The sequence below is a fragment of the Nycticebus coucang genome, chromosome 17 (genome assembly GCF_027406575.1).
Source record: "Nycticebus coucang isolate mNycCou1 chromosome 17, mNycCou1.pri, whole genome shotgun sequence".
Lineage (NCBI taxonomy): Eukaryota > Metazoa > Chordata > Mammalia > Primates > Lorisidae > Nycticebus > Nycticebus coucang.
The window spans coordinates 74,586,009-74,607,901 of NC_069796.1; the positions used below are offsets into that span (position 1 = coordinate 74,586,009).

The following is a 21,893-nucleotide window of genomic DNA, read 5'->3' on the forward strand; positions in this document are numbered from 1 at the left end:
CCCAGGGTGCCCTATACACTGAGGCCCTCCCCTTCTCGCAATTCCATTTGCTCACCTCCCGCCTTTCTCTGCCTCCCGTGTCCTCCCTCCAGGACTGGCAGGGGTCTGGCAAGAGCTCAGCCATGACCAAGAGAAAAGGAGGTGTCTCTGGGCATCTTGCCACAGCCTCAGCTCTCTCCCTACCCCACCATCTGACTCCCTCGAGGCTCTCTTGGGATGCAAGGCCCAGCCTCAAAGGAATTCCCTGTGCCTATCCCACAAAGCTGGAGCCACAAGTGAGTTTGGACCACTGGCTATGATGAGGTAGGGACTCAGGGCTCAGCGAACCCTGTCAAAGCACTTCTGTTAAGAAGGGTTGGTTGACCATGGAGGAGGAAGCCCTCCATCTCTGGGATGCCCCTAAAGGGACTTTGCAGGGAGGTAGAGTCCTCTGTGTGAGGGCTCAAGTGGGGCAGGAGGAAGATAGAGAAACACAGCCGTATTTCTTCTGCCCCTTCCTGGGTTGGCCTGAGGAGCCTCTATCCTCCATTCTCCTGGCCTCTATGTGTCACTTTGAAACTTCCCAGTCTGGAAAACCCCAAGTCCTGGGATGTGAAAGGCTCCTTTAACATTGAATAGGCTTTCTGCTGATCCCCCCCCCCAAAAAAAAGCTCTTAAAATGTAAAAATAGAAATCAGAGAACAGTCAAGTCCTTGTTTTATGGATGGGAAGTGAGTGGCCTGCCCAAGGTCTGCTGCTAACTCCCACTCCATCACACCAGGATGCCGAGTGTCCTCCACATTCAGAGCCTGGAATGGTGGGTATGTCTCCCACTTCACCTGACTCTCATGGGTCTTTGATCTCAGGATATCTCCCAGCTGGGGTCCATGGCTAAGACACAAACTCAGAATCAACCCCCACCTCAGGCAGCCAACAGCCACAAGCAGGAGCTGGGCAATTCCCACAGACACCAGGCACACGGGTCAGAGCCCTACTGAGCTGCGAGCTCCACCCACATCTGTTTCTGTCCAGCAGGTTTGGCAGCTCCCGCCCTCCCCGAGAGAACTCCAGCTCCTTCCCAGAGTGGTTGCAGTTTGGCTGTGGGCCCACATCGAAGGAGTGAGGGCAGAGGATGGAGAGAAAGCTGGGGACTCAGAAAACCATGCCCTGCCTGAAAGTCCTCCCTGAAAGCCAGAAAGACTTGCTCTAACGGAGTCTCAACAGCTGCCTGGTAAGGGAACTGCTGGCCTCTCTTTGGTGCTTGGAAAGAGGGAAGGGAAAGAGATCCAAATACAAGCCCTGCTGGGACTGAGGGAAGTGGGCCGGGCCTGGAAATTGCTAAGCCCTGATTTGTGTCAGGTAACACATCTCAGAACAAATAGCAGAGCCAAGACTCAAGCCCCTTCTGGGGAGCCACAGGTGTTCACCACTGTGCTGCCCACCAGCCAAGACCAGCAGACATGGGGCACACCACGCATTATTTAACTTTCTGATGGAGAATCTGTGGCAATAATGCCTTTTCTCACTCACCCTAATTCAGGCTCTACTCCTGCTTCCCAGCAGATGATTCTATCTAGCAGTGACTGAGGACAGGCACACCTTGCCTGAGTGGGAAGGGGGCTGGAGTTACATGTTTGAGCTTCACAGTATTTATGTGATGGAGATACTGGAAATGGGAGTGAAAATTCAGACATAATGGAATTATCTCTGCTCCTCAGAGCCAGACCAGAAGAAGGTGCCCTCAGCCTCCTAATGTGCTGTCCTTCCTGAGGTGGTACCCATCAGCTTACACTCTGGGTGGTGTCTTAGAGTATATTAAAACGAGCCTGAGTTTTGAGGATCTCTTAGTCAGAGCAGGATCACTGAATTCCACATGGAAGACATGGAAGGCAGAGAATTAAAACTATTGCTTACTGAAAGTTATCTATTACCATTTGTCAGATGGGAAAACAGGTGCAGAAGTCTATGGTTCTAGCCAGAATCTGTGTTGCAATGGAGGGATAAGCCTCAGGACACTGCTGTCCACTGGCTCAGTGCACCTCCCATTAAATGCTGTTCCTAGCACCTATATCAGAAACGGTGGCCTAAGCCTTCATTCAGGCTGGCTAATCATAAATAGCCACTTACTGATTATCTCCCTTGCCTCATAGGGTGATAGCACCAATGGCACTTGTCACTCAGAATGTGCTATGGATGCAACACTATCCTGAAAATAAGTTTGGTATAAGAAGGACAAGTGTCAAGTGGAATTAGTTCAGCTTGGGGGGCTAGAGTCACTCTTCCTAGATTCAGTGCAAAGAACTTAAAAAGTGCAAACAATTCAGAAAACATAGATTCAAATTATGGCCATTTAATTGCTGTGTGACCTCAGCCAAATACTTCCACAAATTTGAGATTCAGCTCTAATCATTAGCACCCACTGCCCCCATGGCCAAGAGAATTAAATGAGATTTTACCACCAAACATGGCATCTAGCACCTTGTGTGCATTTAGAAGGCTTTTCCAGCTTCTCTTTTCTTCCATTAGAAAATAAGACACATTCAGTAACCTACCTGACCAAGCAGGGTAGGATGGGATCACAGTTTTGGCTTTCGCCTGGGCAAAGCAGCTCAAAGCATGAGACTCCCTAGAGGAAGTTCGGAGGCCCAGGGTGAAATATTCCCCCTTCCTAATAGAGGGTTGACCACAGGGAAAGCATTATTCAATAGGAGTCTTGGACCTGAAGACTAGATGGTTCTCTGACTTACTTGATCAAGGTCAGCTTCCTATAGGAGGAGTAGGAATTGAGGAATATGCCAAAATGAGAACTGTGATAATACAAGCCGGACTAGGAAGAAGTCGCAGATAGCCAAGGGCTGGGGAAAGGATCTGACTATAAGTGGGTCAGAGACTGACCATGGGTAAGCCTCCATAGCCTTGTCCAACATCTAGAGGGCCCCCCTTCTTTGTCCACCCTGCAAATACAGCACACTCTGCAAAAATCAAATCACCCTCTCTGTGATTTCCATCCTGGCACTGTCCCACCGGCCCCCAATGGAGCTGACCCTCAATTACTTTGCATACTAAATATCCTCTGACCTCTGGCCCTATTGTAGTATGGTTATAGGGAACACCAACTCACCACTTATATCTCTCTCCCCTACTAGTAGGGAGCTCTCATGGTGCCTATGTGTGTCTAGAGGACAAAGAAGGGGGGCCTCCAGATGTTGGTTCATAGAAGAAGCTCATACAGCCTTACAAAAATTGAATGAAGTGATGGAAGATATGGAAGACCCTCCATAGACCCTCTTAAACTCAGTCCTGGGACAGGGGGAAGGACAGGGATTGGAGAGGTGGGCCAAAGAGAGAGTGTGAATATGATCATGGGTAGATTGATGATGTTGATTTTATTGCTGCTATTTTGGATGAGAGAGAAGAAGAGCTAAGATGACAGAAAGCAGAATTGTAAGAGCTTAACTATGTACAAAGATATTCATTACTGATTTTGTAACAGTAAAAACTTTAGAAAAATAACTTTGCATTCCTAATAGGACTTGTGTTCTGTAAACGATGCATTCATATTTTGAGACACCTTATAGCCATTGGAAAGAATGAACTGACAGGGAAGGTGTCATTGACATTGGGAAAGAGCATGTTTCATGGTGCAGGGAGAATACGCTGGGGCAGCTTGCTTGGATTCAGTTCTGCCCCTATCTTGCTACATGGCCTTGGGAACATTTCTTATCTTCTCTAAACCTCAGCTTTCTTGTTTGTAAAATGAATAGAATGGTAGTAAATATTTTAAAAAGTAGTAAGGATTCCAGATATGTTTAGTTAAGTGTAAGCATGTTTTAAGTAGTGAATATTTGCTATGTTAATTAAGTGACATAAGTAAATAGCCAAAAATGCATGCTATTGCCCCAACTTTGCTTTTTAATTTTTGCTTCATGAAGAAATACAGTTATATACAAATATCTATAATATATATACATATATATGTATGTGTGGGTAAAACAACTGTTAATAGTGGTTATCTCTGAAGGACGAGATCAGAGAGGAGAAATGAGGGAGGGACTTATACTTTCTTTGTTTTATTTTTGCTTTTTTAAATAGACTATTTTTTAGAGCAGTTTTAAGTTCACAGCAAAATTGGGCCTCCTTCCCCCACATACAGCCTTCCCTACTATCTGCATCCCACCCACGGGAGTGGGTACATTTGTTACAAGTGATACACCTTTGTTGACATTGGGACTTACACTTTTAACTTTATACATGTCTGTTTTGTTTTCATTTCTACAATGAACACATACTGGTTTTGTAGGTAAAGTAATATTAATGAATGGCTCAGTCACACCCTCAGCTCTAGAATGGCTAGATTCTATTGGTAGGAAGTAGCCTGGTTCACAGGGTTACCACTTTTCACGGAGAAGGGGTGATCTACCCTGAGGTTGCCTGGGAATAGGGCCTGAGCCTGAGAACCCCCATTCTGCTGTCACCAGCATGACAGGCCACAGGCTGGCCTGCCTGGCTGCCTCCCACTCTCCAAGAGGGACATCTGACAGCAGCCCCTAACCTAAGAAGGCCAGCCCATGGGCCATGCTTTCTAGAGCACAGGCCAGCTGGACAGCTTCAGGGCACTCAGGGATCAGGCCTGGGAGGTCTGGGGAGCAGCGGGTGTCCTAAGGCTGACTAAGGCGTCACTTGTGAAAGAAGAAACTATTGAGAGGGAAAAGGTGGGGAGTAGGCAGCCAGCCCTAGATTCAAAGTCTCCTCTGGCATTTACTAGCAAGGTATCCTTTCCATGAGACTTTTTTTCCTCATCTTGACACAGGAACTGGCCCACCACACAAAGCCATTGTGAGGATGAAGTGAGAATATCTGTGGGAAGGTAGCTAATTTATTACCTGGCACATAGAAGGTTCTCATTACCTACTCAACTGGCCTCACAAGTCGAGACCATGGCATAAATAGACTATATGGCTTGGTCAGGGTGAGTGTGGAGTTGGGGGTGTCCATCCTGGAAAAGTCAGGACAAGGACAGGGTAAGAATATTCTTCGGGGTCCCAGGATGGACGGGCTGTGTTTCTGGTGCTGATAAACCACTTTCTAAACAAGCTCTCCACCCTTTTGGGGAGTGGATATAAATCATAAGCCTCCAAAATGAAGACATTCCCAGGGAGCAGGAGCTGCAGAAGGTGTGGAAAGAGGCTGCTCCCATGCATGTTTAGAAAATGGGGAACCTGCCAGCCACAGGGGAAAGGGGCCCACTGGGAGCAGGGGAGCTTGTAGAGAAGCTGCCACTCACCTTGTCCGCTCTGTTTCCCCAGGTGATTCCTTTTTCAACCCCTCTGAGTGAGCAACAATCCAACATGAACTACAGTCTCCAGTTGACCTTCGTGTGTCTGTGTCTCTTCACTCAGAGGTGAGCTTTGCTACCCCAGAATGGCCTTGGTCTGAGTCGCTTTGTGTACAGGTATGTGGTTGAGGTGAAGGGTGGGTGAGTGGAAGTTCTTCCTACTTACCTACAACAAGGCAAAACCCAGGCCGTTTATTTCCCTGGAGTGCCAGAATGATGAAACTTCCCACCATTTATTCTAGTTAGAGAAGAGTCATTTCCAAAGTGGTTGTAGATGGAGGAACACTTGTGTTTCTGGAGAAAACACCTGGAGCATTCCCGAATGATGACCACATTTTGATCTGTTGCAAATGGGTCATAAAATGACAATGCTAACTTAACAGCTGGAAAATAAGAAATTTCTCTTTAGGAAGGTCACTGCTGGTATACAGGCACCACACATGCATTCACGTAAACACAAGCTCAAGTTTATGTGCACACATGTTTATTCACACATAAACAAGCACATGCAACAAAATCCATTTGTGTTTTCCAGGTTGTGTGTCCAGGGGAGTCAGTTTAACATCGAGATCAGCCGAAGTGACAAGTTTTCCCTGCCTGGCTTTGAGAACCTCACAGCAGGATATAACAAGTTTCTCAGGCCCAATTTTGGTGGTAGGTTATCCTTTGTGTTCCGGACATCAATTCAAAAGGACAGGACAGGACAAAATGTGGAGGAGGGTTTCAGAAGGTTTCATTTGACTCCATTCTCTTAATCTGCGGCCTAGTTAGGGATTGGCAATGACGGATGAGGACAGCTACTAATGACTTTTCATGCTACCTTGAAGAAAGCACTTTGCGTCTCCACCTGCAAGGTAAAGAAATACTCTTTCCCACGGATAAGGTTGCAAGAGCCTCCTGACAACTGCTCACACACTTTCTTCTGACCCTACTTCCAGTGTCATTAGTCAAGGAACTCCCCATACGCCACCAGGACTACCTCACCTGGTCTTCCTGCCTCCAGCCTGCCCCTTCTCAACTGACCCCTCACACTACCACCTGCGTCACTTGCCCAGGACACCATGTGTGCTCCAGCATCCTCACATAGAGGCCTAGCACAGGCCCTTCCCAGCCCAGCTCTGTGAGGCTACCATGCTCCTTCTCCCCACTTCTACTTCCTCCCTCCTCCTACAATGACCCCCCATGCCCTGACTGCTTCCCGGCAGCCTCGGCCTCCCAGGCCTCTGAACCTTTACAGAAGCTGTTTTTCTGCCTAGGATTGCTGCTGCCAACTTGACTCCCTGGAAAAATGCCAATGTTTCCTTCTTGTCTCTGTGAAAAGGCTCCTTCCTCTGAGCTGCCTTCCCTGAGTCCTCCAGGCCTCATCCCCTTTCTTTACGTTTCATTTTGAACATACCTTCAAACCATACCCATTAACCTGTTATACTGTAACCAGCTTTAGGTCTGTCCCAGCTCTAGGCTACAACACTTTGAGGAGTCTTGCTTCCTTACCACACTAACCCCAGAAGAAGTTCAACATTTGACAAGTAAAAAGTTGTCAATGAATACTTGTTGAAAGACTGAGGCAAGGAGGGAGGAAATGAGACTAACTACACACCTCCTCAGAGCAGAAAGTGATAGAAAGAGCCTTGGGGTTGAACAAGGCTGAATTTGGCTCCTAGCTCTGCTACTCGGCAAGCACCTTAGCTTTCTGAATCTCAGTTTCCCTTTTTGAAAATGGGGATGTCCCATCTATCTCACAGGGAGGTCTGAGTGCAGTGCAGTGTGTAAGCCTGAAGCATGGTGCCTGCGTACCAACAGGGTACACTACGTTTCAATCCTTTCTCCTTTCTGCTTCTCCCTTCAGTTGATAAAACTCTCTGGTCAGGTCTAGGATTCATGTGTTTGTTAGTCCAGCCCCTCTGAAGAGCAGACAGAGGGTCTGGACTAACTTAGTGGAACAATACAGTGCAGGTCTGACCCTGGGGGGAGGAGAGAGGGAAGGAAGTGTCTCAGATGGCAATGTAGTCCTACGTGTGCTTAGAAAGGCCACCAGGGAGTCCTGGAGCCAATGTTGCCATCAGAGAAATCCCAGCTCTCTTCCTCCAAAGAGAACAGGCCTGCCTTAGTATCCCCACTGTGTCAGCCCCTGGTTAGCCACAGCCCAGGGGAAGCATGGCCTCAGAGCAAGTATGGTGACAGATTCCACAGCACAATAGCCAGGGCCCTCAGTCAATTACACCCTTCATTTGGAGATTTGAGAGAGTCATTTGCATGCCCACTCTATCAGGGCTTGAGATACTTATGTTAAAGAACCTAGAGAGGTTTCCATGTCCCCTGGTGTTCCCAGGCTTTGCTGAAGCATGTGAGTCTGCACACCTTCACTAGGTCCACTCAACGGCAGGCCAGTGCTTGCAGGGCTCTTGGGCAAGGAGCTCATTCTGAGAACAAGGATGTGAGGCCCAGTCCCACCTAGAGTGAAAATGGGGCACAGGACCCTCAGTGGGAAAGAGAGGAAGGCACTCCTTGTTTGATGCCTTTCAGCCCTTTGCCTCCTAAAGGAACCTATACCTGCCTAGCAGCCTGGAGGCGCATGGAGTAGCCATCACCCTCCGTAATGCCTGTGCACGCAGATTCTAGGACCCTGAGGTTCCCTAAGAGACAAGCCTTCCATAGGATTATTCCACGACTGAGCTGGACAGAGCAAAGGTTTGTAAGTGGACAGTAGTGAGCACCACCCATGAACTGGCTTCCATCTCTTTCCTAGGAGAAAGCTGCCCTCTGGTGGCATAGCTTACTTTTATAACACACGGAGAAGAAGAGCAAGCGTTGGTCCATAAAAAAAAAGTCAACTAAGAAAAGGCCTGGACAAGACTCTGTAGGAATAGACTAAACAAAAAACAGTGGGACTGGAGCTCTTGGGTGTTTTCCATTCTCTACATTCTTCAGGGAGGGCAACTAGCACTGACCAATAGCACTTAAAATAGATGCTGTGACCTTCCCAACCCAACCTCGATGACAGGCACTTGTCTTACTCTGTTTCGTGCAGTTATAATCCAATACCTGAGACTGGGTAATTTATTTTTGAACTGGGTAATTTATTGGCTTGCAATTCTGGAGGATGAGAAGTCTGACATCAAGATGCCAGCGTCTGGAAATTATATCATCACATGGCGGAAGGCGTAAGAATAAGAGAGATGAAAGAGGGTCCTCAGCTTCGCCCTTTTGTGATGGTGCCAATCCTGGCCATAATGGATGGGCCTAATCACCTCTTAACGGTTTCTCCTTAATACTGTTACAATGGTAATGAAATGGTTTTTGGAGAAAACAAAACTTCAAACCACAGCAGCACCAGTAACTCTGTGTTACAGGTGAGGAACTATAGCTCAGAGAGGATTAGCAGTTCGCTCAAGATCACAAGGCTGTTCAGTGGCCAGCATGAATTCACACACCTCTCTCTGACTCCAGGCATTTCATCTTGAGCGTCATCTTGCTACCTGGCAGGCAAAAGGCCACTTAGCAGCCACAGCCCTTCAGCACCTTCCAAAGTCTGCCCTTAAAGATCTCCCCTTTTCCACCAAGTATGAACACTGAACCATTTTTCAATTGTATTTGCTCTAAAACCCTTTTTCCAAATTCCTGCCTTCATTCAATGCCTTGATTTCCTTAGGATAATAATCATGTTGCTTTGCTGGATTCCCACTCGTTACATGTTATTAAGCTACTTTTGAATTCCACCTCCCTTCTATCTGCATTGCAGAGACCAATGCAGAGACTGTGGACTGCATTGCCACAGTCCCTTGTGGCATTCCCCAGGGGTTATTTATAGCAAGTGAATGTTATTGCATATATTAACCTGGTGAACAAAGTTGTTCATTTGCCAAAATTAGCTAGGATTATAAGACAGAGGGGCAGGGAAGGGAAATGCTATTATATTTTGAACACCTACTGTGATGTGATGGACAGACATGATGCTGGGAGCTTTGTACAGAGAACCATTTATGAGCATTTTCTGGTTCATAAAAAAATGTTGGGCAGGCACTTCATCTACAATACCTTTTACCCCACTTTACAAAGACACTCTCATACACCTAATCTCATTTAACTCTCTCCTTGACCCCGGAATATCCTTAGTATTATCTCCACTTACAGGCGAGAAAACCACAGCTCTGAAAGATTTGGTAACTTTCACGGATCACAGAACTGAGATGTGACAGAGCTGGGGTCCAGGCCCTTTTGTCTGCATTCCAGTCTAAGCAGGAGCAAATGCCTAGCATCGCCTGCCTGGCCTGGCTCTTGACAAGGTGGCTCTGATACCTCGTTCTTTAAAGCTAAAACTGGATCTCACTGGAGTTGGGTCTGTCTGCTGAGACTTCAGGACTGAGACCTAAAAGTCCGCATACAGGACCAAGTGGGGAAGGTTCCAGAATTCTAAATAGTTTAGGGTTCCAGGGGAGTAAAGGAACAGAAGGAAAGGGTCAGGAGGTCAGTAAAAGCTCAGCTGTGAGTAGTCTTGAATGCTGTCTGGTGGTAAATTTACTTATGGGGTGGGGAGACATCTGCCCAGATTACCAAATCTCTGTTACGTTTCTAAATGATTAGTTCCTTGCAAGCGCCATAGGAAAAACTCTCCATGGAAGAAGGAGCAAATATCTCATTGCTATGTTCTTTAAAATATACACAAATTAAACAGTGTCATCTCTCCTATGTATTAAGGTAACCATATATTTTTCATACACTGTACACAATGGTTACACATGAGACAGGAAAGATGGAAATTAACTTCTTACTCTTTATACTTCTAGATCATTTAAATTTTTCTAACGAGCCAGTATTACTTTTGTGGTCTTTAATCTTCATTTTTTTGAGACAGAGCCTCAAGCTGTCACCCTAGGCAGAGTGCTGTGGCATCACAGCTCACAGCAACCTCCAAATCCTGGGCCCAAGCGAGTCTCCTGCCTCTACCTCCCAAGTAGCTGGGACTACAGGCACCTGTCGCAACGCCCGGCTATTTTTTGGTTACAGACATTATTGTTGTTTGACGGGCCCGAGCTGGATTCGAACCCACCAGCTCAGGTGTACATGGCTGGCACCTTAGCTGCTTGAGCCACAGGCGCCGAGCCTAATCTTCTTTTTTTAATGCATGAGTGTAGTGGTAGGAAACCTTATGTTTGTGTTTCTATATTTCTGATTTTTTCTTCATTCTCAGGAGAACCAGTTCAGATCGCACTGACTCTGGACATTGCAAGTATTTCTAGTATTTCAGAGAGTAACATGGTAAGTGTTGCCCCTTTGCATTCTGTCCAAGGAACCCCTTTCATTGTGTTTAATGGGGGTACACTTTCTAGCTACTCAACAACAGAAAAGAAAGACTTAGAGCCCTCCTCCCTCTGGAATGGCAGAGCTGGAGACCTATCCCAAAACTCAAGACAGTGGAAGATTCTTATAGAACAGATGTTCTAAGTATCAAGAAGAAGACGGATTACAAGGCCAGGAGGAGTGAAACAGGGAATGGAGTGGGTGCATTTGGTGAATAAGAGAAATGAATGGAAGTGTCGTAGGCAAGGCTGGTATCACAAGGTCCTTCCGAGAGGAGACAACAGGTTGACGAAAACTAACAATCAAATGACTGCTGTTAACAATCCTGTCACTTGAGAGAACACATTAAACACAAACTCAGCAGAGTGCGGTGGCTCACGCCTGTAATCTTGGCATTCTGGGAGGGCGAGGAGGGTGGATTGCTTGAGTTCAGAAGTTCAAGACCAGCCTGAGCAAGAGTGAGCCTCCTCTCTACTGAAAACAGAAAAAGGTAGCTGGGCACGGTGGTGCATGCTTGTGGTCACAGCCTCTGTGTTGTTTGACCCTGGGAGTTTGAGGTTGCTGTGAGCTATGATGACGCCTTGGCGTCTCGCCAAGAGGGCTCAGTATGCTTTCTGCATAAGTCCTAGACAACCCCAAGCACTTAGCCCACCAAAAACTTCAACAATTTGGTAAGGCCTTTAATCTAGGGCAACGTGAGCTCACATGCCAAGCAAGTTAAAGTCCTGAACATAACAGTGGGAATTATCATCTGAACACATAATGGTAGGTAGTTTTTCTTATAAGCCACCACCCCAAGACATAACTTTATTCACCAATGTCTGTGTACACTTGATCTAAGGGGAGGCTGAGAGGGACTACTTTTCTTCTGTTTGGGGTTTTTTTTCCCCTCCCCATCCCTTTCCATCCACTGCCTTCCCCTCAGGACTACACGGCCACCATTTATCTCCGACAGCGCTGGACGGACCAGCGGCTGGTGTTTGAAGGCAATAAGAGCTTCACTCTGGATGCTCGTCTCGTGGAGTTCCTCTGGGTGCCAGACACCTACATCGTGGAGTCAAAGAAGTCCTTCCTCCATGAAGTCACTGTGGGAAACAGGCTCATCCGTCTTTTCTCCAATGGCACGGTCCTGTATGCCCTTAGGTAAGTGGACACCAGCAACCTCAGGGTTGGAGGGGAGGTGGCTGGATGCATCTTAAGTAGCTCTAAATCACTAAAACACTGTGAGGGCCCATGTTTCCCATGCACCTGCCTTCTTAGATCCTTCTCTTCATAGCAGAAGGGCCTTCTCTCGTTTAGTCTGGCTCAGTAAGCACCTTCAGGACACCTGCTCTGTGTCAGGCCCTATGCCAGACACTGAGGACACAGAGCTGAATAAAACATTGCCAAAAGGACATAGATGCGGAGACAAAGGAAGTCCCAGGTGCTGGGACCCAAGATAGGGTTTAGGGGATTGGTTTGAAGGTAATGTTAAAGGATGCTTTCACAGCTCAGTCTTAAAGGGTACAAGGAAGTTAGTGAGGGGTGAAGGAAGGGCAACCGTAGGAGCAAACGGAGAGGTGCATGCTTCCCTCAGCAGAGCTGGGATAGCTCCAGAGTACCTCTCCGCTTGTCTGAGTCATGCTCAGACAGAAAATCAAGATGTGGTGTCCCGTAGCCTCTGGTGCCTGCTGCCCTGGGCTCCCCTTTGCCCTCTCCCCAAATCCCTGAGGCTGAAAGTTCCTTTCATCCAATTGTCCGTGGAGCCTCTGGTTGGCTGGAACAAGAAGCTAGAACAGGAAAGGTGCTCCCTGGCTATTGCCTGGGGAAGCCCCCAGGGGAAGACTCAACCATGTCTGTATAAGGACCGTGCAAACCTAATGCTCCCAGAGGCCTTGAGGAAGAGGCCAGGAACCAGACATGAATGGGGTTGACCTTTAATCCTAAATCAGAATCGGAAGTTATAAAGAAAAGATTGAGCTAACCCATAAAAGTGAATTTCTGGATACACCTGAGCTGCACTGAATTTAGCAAAGACCAGCCCAAATCCTAACTCCTCTGTCATGGAACCTAACTAGACTTCTCTTTTGACCCCCATAGCAATCAGCAGTAATGTCCCCTCTCCCCATGTTCCCACAGCATGTGTGTGCCAGTGTGCATGTGTGTGTGTGTGTGTACATGTACTCTGCCTGTGTTGTGGCTTATACCACAGTCAGTCTTGTTTGAGGATTACAATCAGCATTGGTTTAATAACCTGGCTCTGAGTCAGATTTGGGTGCAAGTCCTTGCTCGGTTCCTTAGCAGCTCTGTGGTCTTAGGCAAGTTACTTGACTCCCTGACCCTGTCTCATCAGCAGCAAGATAAGAATAAAAATATTTCCTACCTACTAGGGCTGCACAAAGGGTAATGCTTGCCAAACACTCAGGGACTGGCTGACAGTAAGCACTCATAAACAGCAGCTATCCTTATTCTCCGTCTTCCTGAAGGGAGGGTAAGCCTCCTGGAGATGGGCGGCAGGTTGTAATCACCTCCATTGCCCCCAAGCACCTAGCACAGGGCTTAATAAATAAGGGTGCTTAATAATAGACGATACTGAGGAAAACAGAAGTTAAAGTCTTTCTGATTAAAATCTCCATTATGAGGACTTCATTGACTTTTCATTTTCTCTTTTTTTTTTTGAGACAGAGTCTTACCCTGTCACCCTGGCTGGAGTACAGTGGCATCATCTCAGGTCACTATGATCACCAACTCTTGGGCTCAGGCATTCTTTCTGCCTCAGCCTCCCAAATAGCTGGGACTACAGGTGCACATCACCAGGCCTGGCTAATTTATCTATTTTTTTGTAGAGATAGGGTCTCACTTTTGCTCAGGCTGGTCTCGAACTCCTGACCTCAAGTGATCCTCCTGCATCAGCCTCCCAGAGGGCTAGGATTACAGACATGAGACACCACGCCCAGCCTTGACTGATCTTTAATTGAACATCCCTGAGTGTTAAACCCCATGAGCCACACTACCTGGTACCTCCACTTGCTCTGCGTTCTCATCCCCAAGAGTGGGCGGGCCCTGTGAGAAGAGCACAGCCAGGAAAACTGGGCTCTGGGTTAGCTCTGCCACTCAGAGCCATGGGAACCCAAGCAAGCCCCTAAGTCTGCTGCCAAATGGTGACAATAAGCACAGTGAGTACGGTGCTAGCCCCACACAGGTCTACCATCAAGGTTAAATTCTAAACTGGGATGCAAAAGCATCTCAAACAAGCCCGTGAGTGAATCTGGTCTGTGATATTGTTGGAAGTTTTGCCTCTTCATTGCCAGAATTCTCACTTTCTCCACTCAGCACCCAGTTTTAATGGAGCCTCCCAGGCATTGTTTGGGGGCAGAAAACCTCAAGGAAGATTTGGATGCAGGCTCCAGGTCACATGTTCACTGCAAGAGTTCAAGTGGAAGTTCTCTTGCAGTGACCCTTGGATAGGAATGTATACTTTCTATAGATTCATCATAACTCTTTTTGAATGCATTCTTCCCTTCTTAGAATCACAACAACTATTGCGTGTAACATGGATCTGTCTAAATACCCCATGGACACACAGACATGCAAGTTGCAACTGGAAAGCTGTGAGTATAAATCCCACAGGCTCCTGAGATGATCTTCCTGGGTAAAGAGTGTCCTGAAGATAGTGGCCTTCCTTTTCTTGATACTGATTCCCAATGAACTCAGCCCATCTGACTGTACTTTCTGAGAGGTTTAAAGACTTCTCAAAGAAACACCCTACAACCTTACATCTTTGGAGAGAATCATTATGTGTCAGTACCAACTATCTCCAAAAGAAATGCTTTAATATCATTAGTAGTCCAGACCAGGGGTCAGAAAACTGTAGCCCTTGTGCCAAATCCAGCTCATCACCTGTTTCTGTAAATACATTTTTAACGGCGCACTGCCATGCCTGATAATGTCGATGGCTGCTTTCACACTGCACTGGCAGAGTTGAGCTTTTGTGATAGAAACCGGGAGATCCATAAAGCCTAAAACAGTATCATTCTTCTTTAAGAGCTTTTAAAAAACTCTACTAAGCTGATTCCATGTGAAATTCCAAGAAGGAATATTATCTCCCTAACTGATTTACCCATGGAATCTCGTTTCCTGAGGATTTTGCGAGACACTCATTTTATAGAAAACATTTTGGTGAAAACAGATCTAGACTAGCCTCTAATACCTAAACTTCTAACATTTTATTTATGTCACCTCTCTGGCTGCCAATTCTCAAAAGGTCTCTGATTCCAGAATCACTCCATGGCCATGATCAGATTAGCCATCCACCCATCCTCCCTTACTCCACCAAGATCAAATTAGTCACGGTCCCTCTAGACACTGATGAGAAGGTCATAGACCTTTCATCAATGTCCTATTCATCTGTCAGCAAGTATGCCTACGGCTATCCTTTTAGTTCTAGAAAGCCTCAAAAGCTTTCTTTTCTTCTTTGTTCTAGCGCAAAGCACCGTAGTTAATAGGAAAGCCTCACTATCCAGTTTCAGAGGAAATAGAAAGGCTGGTGGGGAAAGACTTCTAGGAGGAGGTAACAGAATGTGTTATATGACCTCAGCCTGCTGTTGCCCTGGTCTCCTTGGGCAAACAGCTTTTTCGTTGACAATAATAATAAATGTTCTTTCCCTAAAAATAATATAGCATCTATTTACTCATTGCTCACTCACTTCATGCCAGACACTATATTAGACACTTTCTGAACAGTATAATAAGATAAATATTGTTCTTCCCATCTTGCTGATATAGAAATAGAGGCTTATTATTTGCTAACTTTCCCAAGGGAACACATTAAGTAGCAACACTGGACTTGAACCTAGGTAGAGTGGATCCAAAGTCCAAAAGTCCCCCAACTCTAATAGCCTTTCCACTGGGCTGAAGAGTCACATAGAGATTTTGCTCCAGGGGCCTGTTTGTCATCTGAGCTATATATTTTTCCTGAATATACCATAAAGCGCTTTCTAACAGACATAAGGGATAATGAAAAGCTTTTAATAACTCCTTCCCAGTTTCTCCAGTGCCCATTTATTATCATTATTTTGCCCCAAATTGAGTAACCACACGATGCTTGCATTGGATTCCCCAAATCCTGCCAGAATGTTAAACTGAATTACAGTGTGACTGCCATCCAGTGGTCCCAAACATATTCCTGTGCCAGTTCCTTCCCGTTACTTAGGGCCAACACCAGTGTTTTTCCTTTCCGGTGTGTCCTAAGGGATGCCTTTTCCTCATTCTAGTACTTTAATTCTTTATATTGTCCCACTAAAGTCTCCAGCTAGTCTGGATGGCTGGTTGAGCTCCATCTGTCTATCCTCATTTAAATGCATCCAATTCCCCCATTTAGCAACTAAATGATGATCTGTGTTAGATGCTGTGGTACATGCTTGCCCTACAAAAATAAAAATGATGTTCCAGTCTTCAAGTCTACAGTCTAATAGAGGATACAGGACTTTAAGTAATTATGACAGAATAAATGGTAACAATCAAAAGTAATGGTATTATGAAAGCCTGGAGGGAGTTGGAGATTTCCCAGCGGAAATGTCTCTTGGAATGAGACATTTGGGATAGGTTGGAACTGGCCAAGAGGATAAAGAGCGGGACTCAGAATCTGCCAAGACAGAAGCGAGAAAGAACACAGGAGAGGTTAGACACGGCGAATATGCAAAGCAGTCATTGACACTTGTCACACAATTGCTTCCAACTTTTAAAAGACATTACTTGATATACGTAAACTTTAAACAGTAATTCTGGGAAATGGTTATCTAAATTGTCAGCTGGGGATTTGCTCTCAATGAAGAATGAGGACTTCCTCCAAACTGATGTGTAACAAATGAATTCCCTGGCATCGTCAAAAATACCTGAGGAACAGTATCTGCATTGTTCCACAGTAAAGTGCTCTGAATTGGGCACCTGTGATAGGCAGACAGCACCTCAGATATGATTTACTAAGGTATCAAAGGATGTCTTGTGTCTGGGGCCAGAAGGCGGACTATAGTCCAGCTTCAGAGAGTAGTGGACACTCACTCCTTACGTAAGGTCACGAGGGGCAATATCAGAGAAGCACAACCATTGAGGCAGAAGCCTTTTTTCACAAAGTAGATAATGAAAGACTTAGACAAAAGATTAATTATCTTATTGATTAAATGCATTCAAAACCTTCTTGAAGCAATGCAGCTGTTTGGTGGCAGAATAAAATTTGAGGTTATCAAGAAGAGAACTCATTTTCGGTCCCAAATGGAAGAGGTAATTATCCTCCATGTATCATGACTGGGCGCAGCTCAAATCCCAGGAGCAAGATTCTCCTGGAAACTTCAGCACTCTGTTTGTACAAGTATCATCCCCAGTGAGCAGAGGAAGCTTTTACTGAATGTTTAGTAGCAGTTTTGGGGTACAGAAACCTCACTGAGGGTTTTTTCTAAATGTCATCCCTAGAAAAGAGTTGGTACCATCCCATAACTTCCCGTGTTCACTCAGAGACACAGAGGTGATAAGGTAATGATTGTGAGCATTTACTAGTTATAAAAGCAAAGTGTAGGAACTTGTGTTACTCACTTTAACAGATACCTTTTATTCCTTTGGAACCATCGGCCTATGCAGACAGCTAGCTTCAGTCCACATTTGGGGGCTACCAGGGGACTGCCCACAAGTAATTGTTACCCGGAAATCTCCTAAGAGCTCATTACTATTTCTTTGCTCCATGGAGGGAAAAATACACTTTTCTAAACAGTGGATACCATACGCTGAGATTTAACAAAATGTTAAACCCAACACAGGTGTCACATTTCCTGATAGCCTTTGAAAACTAAGGCAATATAGGTTTGTGTTTAAGACTACAGTTACCGGATTCCCAAATCTGTGTAACTCTAGGTGAGTGAGTAACCTTGCTGGACCTCAGGTTTCCTTATTAGTGAAGTGGGAAAAACAATAGTATCTGACTCAAAGAGTTGATCTTTAACAGATTTATTGAAGTATAATCTGTATACCATAAAATTCACCCATTTTAAGAGTACAATTCAAATATTTTTGATAAATTTATTGTACAACCATCACCATGTGCCATTGTTAGAACATTTCTGTCCCTTCATGCCTTTTATGATTAGATAGTATTTCTTTATATAAATGTGTATCACATTTTATTCATGTATTCATCAGTTTACGGACATTTGATTTAATTCCACCTTTTGGCTATTAGAAATAATGCTGTTATAAACATTGGTGTACAAGTCTTTGTGTGAACATGACTTTGTTCTCTTAGGCAAACTCCTAGCGTTAGAATATGGCCAATTTCAATCAAGTGGCAAATTGATGCTTAAGTTTTTAAGAAACTGCCAAACTGCTAACTGCTTTCCAAAGTGACATTCCTTCCAGTAATGTTCCAGCTTTCCCATGTTCTGGCCATGTTATTGTCTGTCTTTTTTATTATAGCCATTCTAGTGGGCGTGAGGCGTCTTCCTGTGGTTTTGATTTGCATTTTCCTAATGACTGTTGCTATTTGGGATCTTTTTATATGCTCCTGAACCACTCATATATCTTCTCAAAGAGGCATTTTGAGGATTAAATGATAACAAAGTTGTGAAGCACTTAGAAATGTAACTGCTTACTAAACAATAGATAATATGAGTATCATCATCATCCATGGGCTTTGGAATTAAACTTGCCTGAGATACAATCCTTGCTTTGTTACTTGAATGCCTTATTATTCCGAGAAAGTTAGGCAATCTCTCTGAATCTGAGAGTTTTCGGAATAAAGTAGGAAAATCATTATAATTTCTCAATTCTGAGAAACAGCGTTTATTGAATAATAATGTTTTAGAAAAAATAAGCTCTACTTTTTAATATATTAACCAGTTGTAAAATCTATCTCAATGTCAGAAAATATTAAAAAAGTGCATCTTAGAATTTAAGAAATATAGAAATTATCACCAGAACAGTAGGAAGATAATGCATAAAGCACTAACAGAAATGTCCAATGACAGGTAACCATCACCGCCATTATGATATATATTAATTAAACTGCTTGGAGATTTATTAAATACTCATGTTTACAAACCAATAAAGCAGGCAGCTGTCGGTTTTTTGTTTTTGTTTTTACATTTATGCCAATGTAAAAATATGAACCAATCAGTTGTAAAGTCCCTGAAAACACCATCAGAGCTATTAGACTATCTTAGAAGGCAGTATCAAGCATAAGCCTTTGTGCGTTCACAGATATGCATTTGATAATTATAATTTAAAAAATGAAGGATTCGACTTCTAAAGTCCTATTATTTACCACATCTGCATAATACTTAGCATAGGACCAGTTTTGTTTTGCTTTGTTTTTGAGACAGAGTCTCACTATGTCACCCTTGGTAGAGTGCTGTGGCATCACAGCTCACAGCAACCTAAAACTCTTGGGCTTAAGTAATTCTCTTGCCTCAGCCTCCCAAATAGCTGGGACTGCAGGTGCCTGCCACAACGCCTGGCTATTTTTAGTTGTTGTTGCAGTTGTCATTGTTGTTCAGCTGGCCCGGGCTGGGTTCAAACCTGCCAGCCTCTGTGTATGTGGTTGGTACCATAAGCGCTGTGCTCTGGGCATGGAGCCCATCGGGCCAGTTTTCACTTGATGACAAATAGTCCTAGCAGGTTGCTTCACTCTGAACAGACACTGTCATTGCACTTGAGAAATCACTCTTAGCTTTGGATGGGGTCATCCTTGGATTCACCACTATCGAGATAGAGCTCATGCTGTCAACCTGTTGTAGCATTCTCCAGACCCATTCAACCTGCAACAGCCTTGCACTGACTCCATTTTATTCACCAGGGGGCTATGATGGCCATGACGTGGAGTACACCTGGCTGAGAGGGAACGACTCTGTGCGTGGGCTGGAAAACCTGCGTCTTGCTCAGTACACCATACAACGGTATTTCACCTTAGTCACCAGATCGCAGCAGGAGACAGGTAAACTTATGTGACAAATTATATAGAATAAAAATAAGCAGTCTGAGATAGAGGATTGTTCAATGAGTCAGAAATATCGTCTCTTCTCCACTTTACCTCTTTGGGGACCAGGGCAGTTGAGTTTGGGTTCACTCTTGTACCACCAGCTCCACTCTGAGTATCCATGTGATCCCCTGGAGAGCAGCCCTGGACCAGCCGAGGCCTAGCACTATTTGCACCATGTCATATCTTCTAATGATTGCTCAAATGCTGTGCTTTCCTCCTGCAGAAAATTTACTCATGTTTCTAACTGGAGCACTGGTTCTCTGCCACCAAAGACTAAAAATAAGGACATAGCTCACAGATGAAGAAGACAGCAGTAAACCCAACCAGAGCCTGAGACCCTAATTATTGCCAACTTGGCAGGGAGAATTACTTGTTCACTTCATTTACCAGCATCAGATCTCTTAGTCTTTGGCATTAGAGAGAGATTCTTCTAAAAGATGTTATTCTTGATAAGCAGTAGGTATTTTCTCCCTACTTTCTCACGGCAATATTAGGAATGATTATTCTCATCTATATACATGCCCTGAAAAAAAAAGCACTGCGTATTTTAGTTGAGCCCAGATGGCATTAAAAATCATACGTACACCAAGATCATTAGAAATCGTAAGTAATTAGCAAGTATTACTTTCATAATGAACAAATAAATAGCACTGTACTTACTTTTCAGAAATGAGTTTGTAAATTATTATACTGTCACAGTTTACCAAAACTGGATGCCCGGTCTGGATTCGTGCAAAAAAAAAAAAAAAATGGCTTCAGTTTTCAGAATTGTTTTAATTCCAGGTAGCACATACCTACTTTTAAATACAAAAGAAGGTTATTATTTAGTCAAATACTAATTTTAAGTGTTTTTTCCCCAAACATTGACTTCGAAAATCAAAGGAATGAAGCAAGCAGTGCAGACTAACAGAACATCCCTGGACCAAAGGGCAAAAGACCTGGTTTTTATACTTATTTGTTTTTAATTCAAGTCACTAAAATTCCCTGTGTCTCAATTTCTCCACTAAATAAAGTGGAGAAAGTGATCTTTAGGTTCCCACCAGGCTCTAAAATTATATATTTTTATTCTATACTATATTTTTTCAGTAATATTTCTGTTGTTTAGCTATTTCATGGTATAATTTTAGATTCCAGACTTTAATTTGAGGGTGGCATGGGGTTAGGGGAACTGACATCCACTGTCCTACTCCGCTCTGAGCCAGACTTCTCCTGTTCCCAGAGGAAACCTCTTTATCCTTCAGCAAGCTAATTCTGTCCACTACTGCTCCCTCTGCCCTTGCTCACCCCCTTAATAGAAGGACTGCAGGAGCATAGCTTGGTACCCTAACCCAAGGGCACATGTTTTATGTTGTAGTAGTTTATTTGCCACACACAGAATTCTGTTATGATAACTGCCTACTATATACATTTGCCACGTCTAAACTACACCGATAGCTTCCCAAGGAGAGCCCGGAAGTATCATAAAATTGGGGGTACCTCTAAAATCCTCAAAACATAAATTATATTTAATAGGTCTATTAGATCTATTTCATAGTATTCTTGGAAAATGGGTGGCCTCAGGTAATCTTCATTAAAAGAGTGTTCATCAAACCACTTCTTTGTGAGTGTAGAACTAATAGACTCAGGGTTTTCCACGGAGGGACTCACTGACTAGTGAGGTAGATACCAAGATGCTGTACGAATTCAGCTGTAGAGACAAGGACAACGAAAAGGATGTGAATGGGGGAACAGCACCCTTATAAGTCCCATTCAATGCAATAGCAGTGTCTCTTGCGGAAACCATAATGATGGTTCATTTTGGAGAATGACAGTTAAACATCCCATAGGGAAACCACCCTGCTATGAGAACAGACATGATTTCGTACCTCTTGTTTACCCTATCAGGAAATTACACACGACTGGTTTTGCAATTTGAGCTTCGGAGGAATGTCCTGTATTTTATTTTGGAAACCTACGTTCCTTCCACTTTCCTGGTGGTGTTATCCTGGGTTTCATTTTGGATCTCCCTCGATTCAGTTCCTGCAAGAACCTGCATTGGTAAGCAGCTCCAACAGATTTCTAAGGACGGGGTTATTGGGATTCCCACCCACCACCCCCCATCCTTGTTTTCATTGATATTAAATTCCAAGAGTTGGTTGCTTGAGATAGTCTTTTACAGAAAGAGAAAGAGAGAGAGACTACTTGAGGAATGGTGCATTTTTAAACTTATGTTTTGCAGTAACAGATGAGGGATAATTATAATTAGATGGCCCATTGTCAGTTATTCTGTGTACTGACCAC

At 44.5% G+C, this 21,893-nt stretch overlaps 1 protein-coding gene across 2 annotated transcripts in view; it reads left to right on the forward strand.

Moving 5' to 3' along the window:
- Window positions 1–1,070: 1,070 nt before the first annotated feature.
- The window catches only part of GABRP (gamma-aminobutyric acid type A receptor subunit pi), a 44,718-nt gene continuing 23,895 nt past the window's right edge, over window positions 1,071–21,893 (forward strand). The window contains exons 1-8 of one of the 2 annotated variants that reach the window (XM_053566573.1): window positions 1,071–1,210; window positions 5,286–5,380; window positions 5,850–5,968; window positions 10,503–10,570; window positions 11,538–11,755; window positions 14,120–14,202; window positions 19,431–19,568; window positions 21,498–21,650. In XM_053566573.1, coding sequence (XP_053422548.1) covers window positions 5,328–5,380; window positions 5,850–5,968; window positions 10,503–10,570; window positions 11,538–11,755; window positions 14,120–14,202; window positions 19,431–19,568; window positions 21,498–21,650 — 832 coding nt within the window. In that variant the 5' untranslated portion in view covers window positions 1,071–1,210; window positions 5,286–5,327. The remainder of the gene's footprint in view (window positions 1,211–5,285; window positions 5,381–5,849; window positions 5,969–10,502; window positions 10,571–11,537; window positions 11,756–14,119; window positions 14,203–19,430; window positions 19,569–21,497; window positions 21,651–21,893) is intronic. The other variant, XM_053566574.1, reaches the window with a different exon arrangement.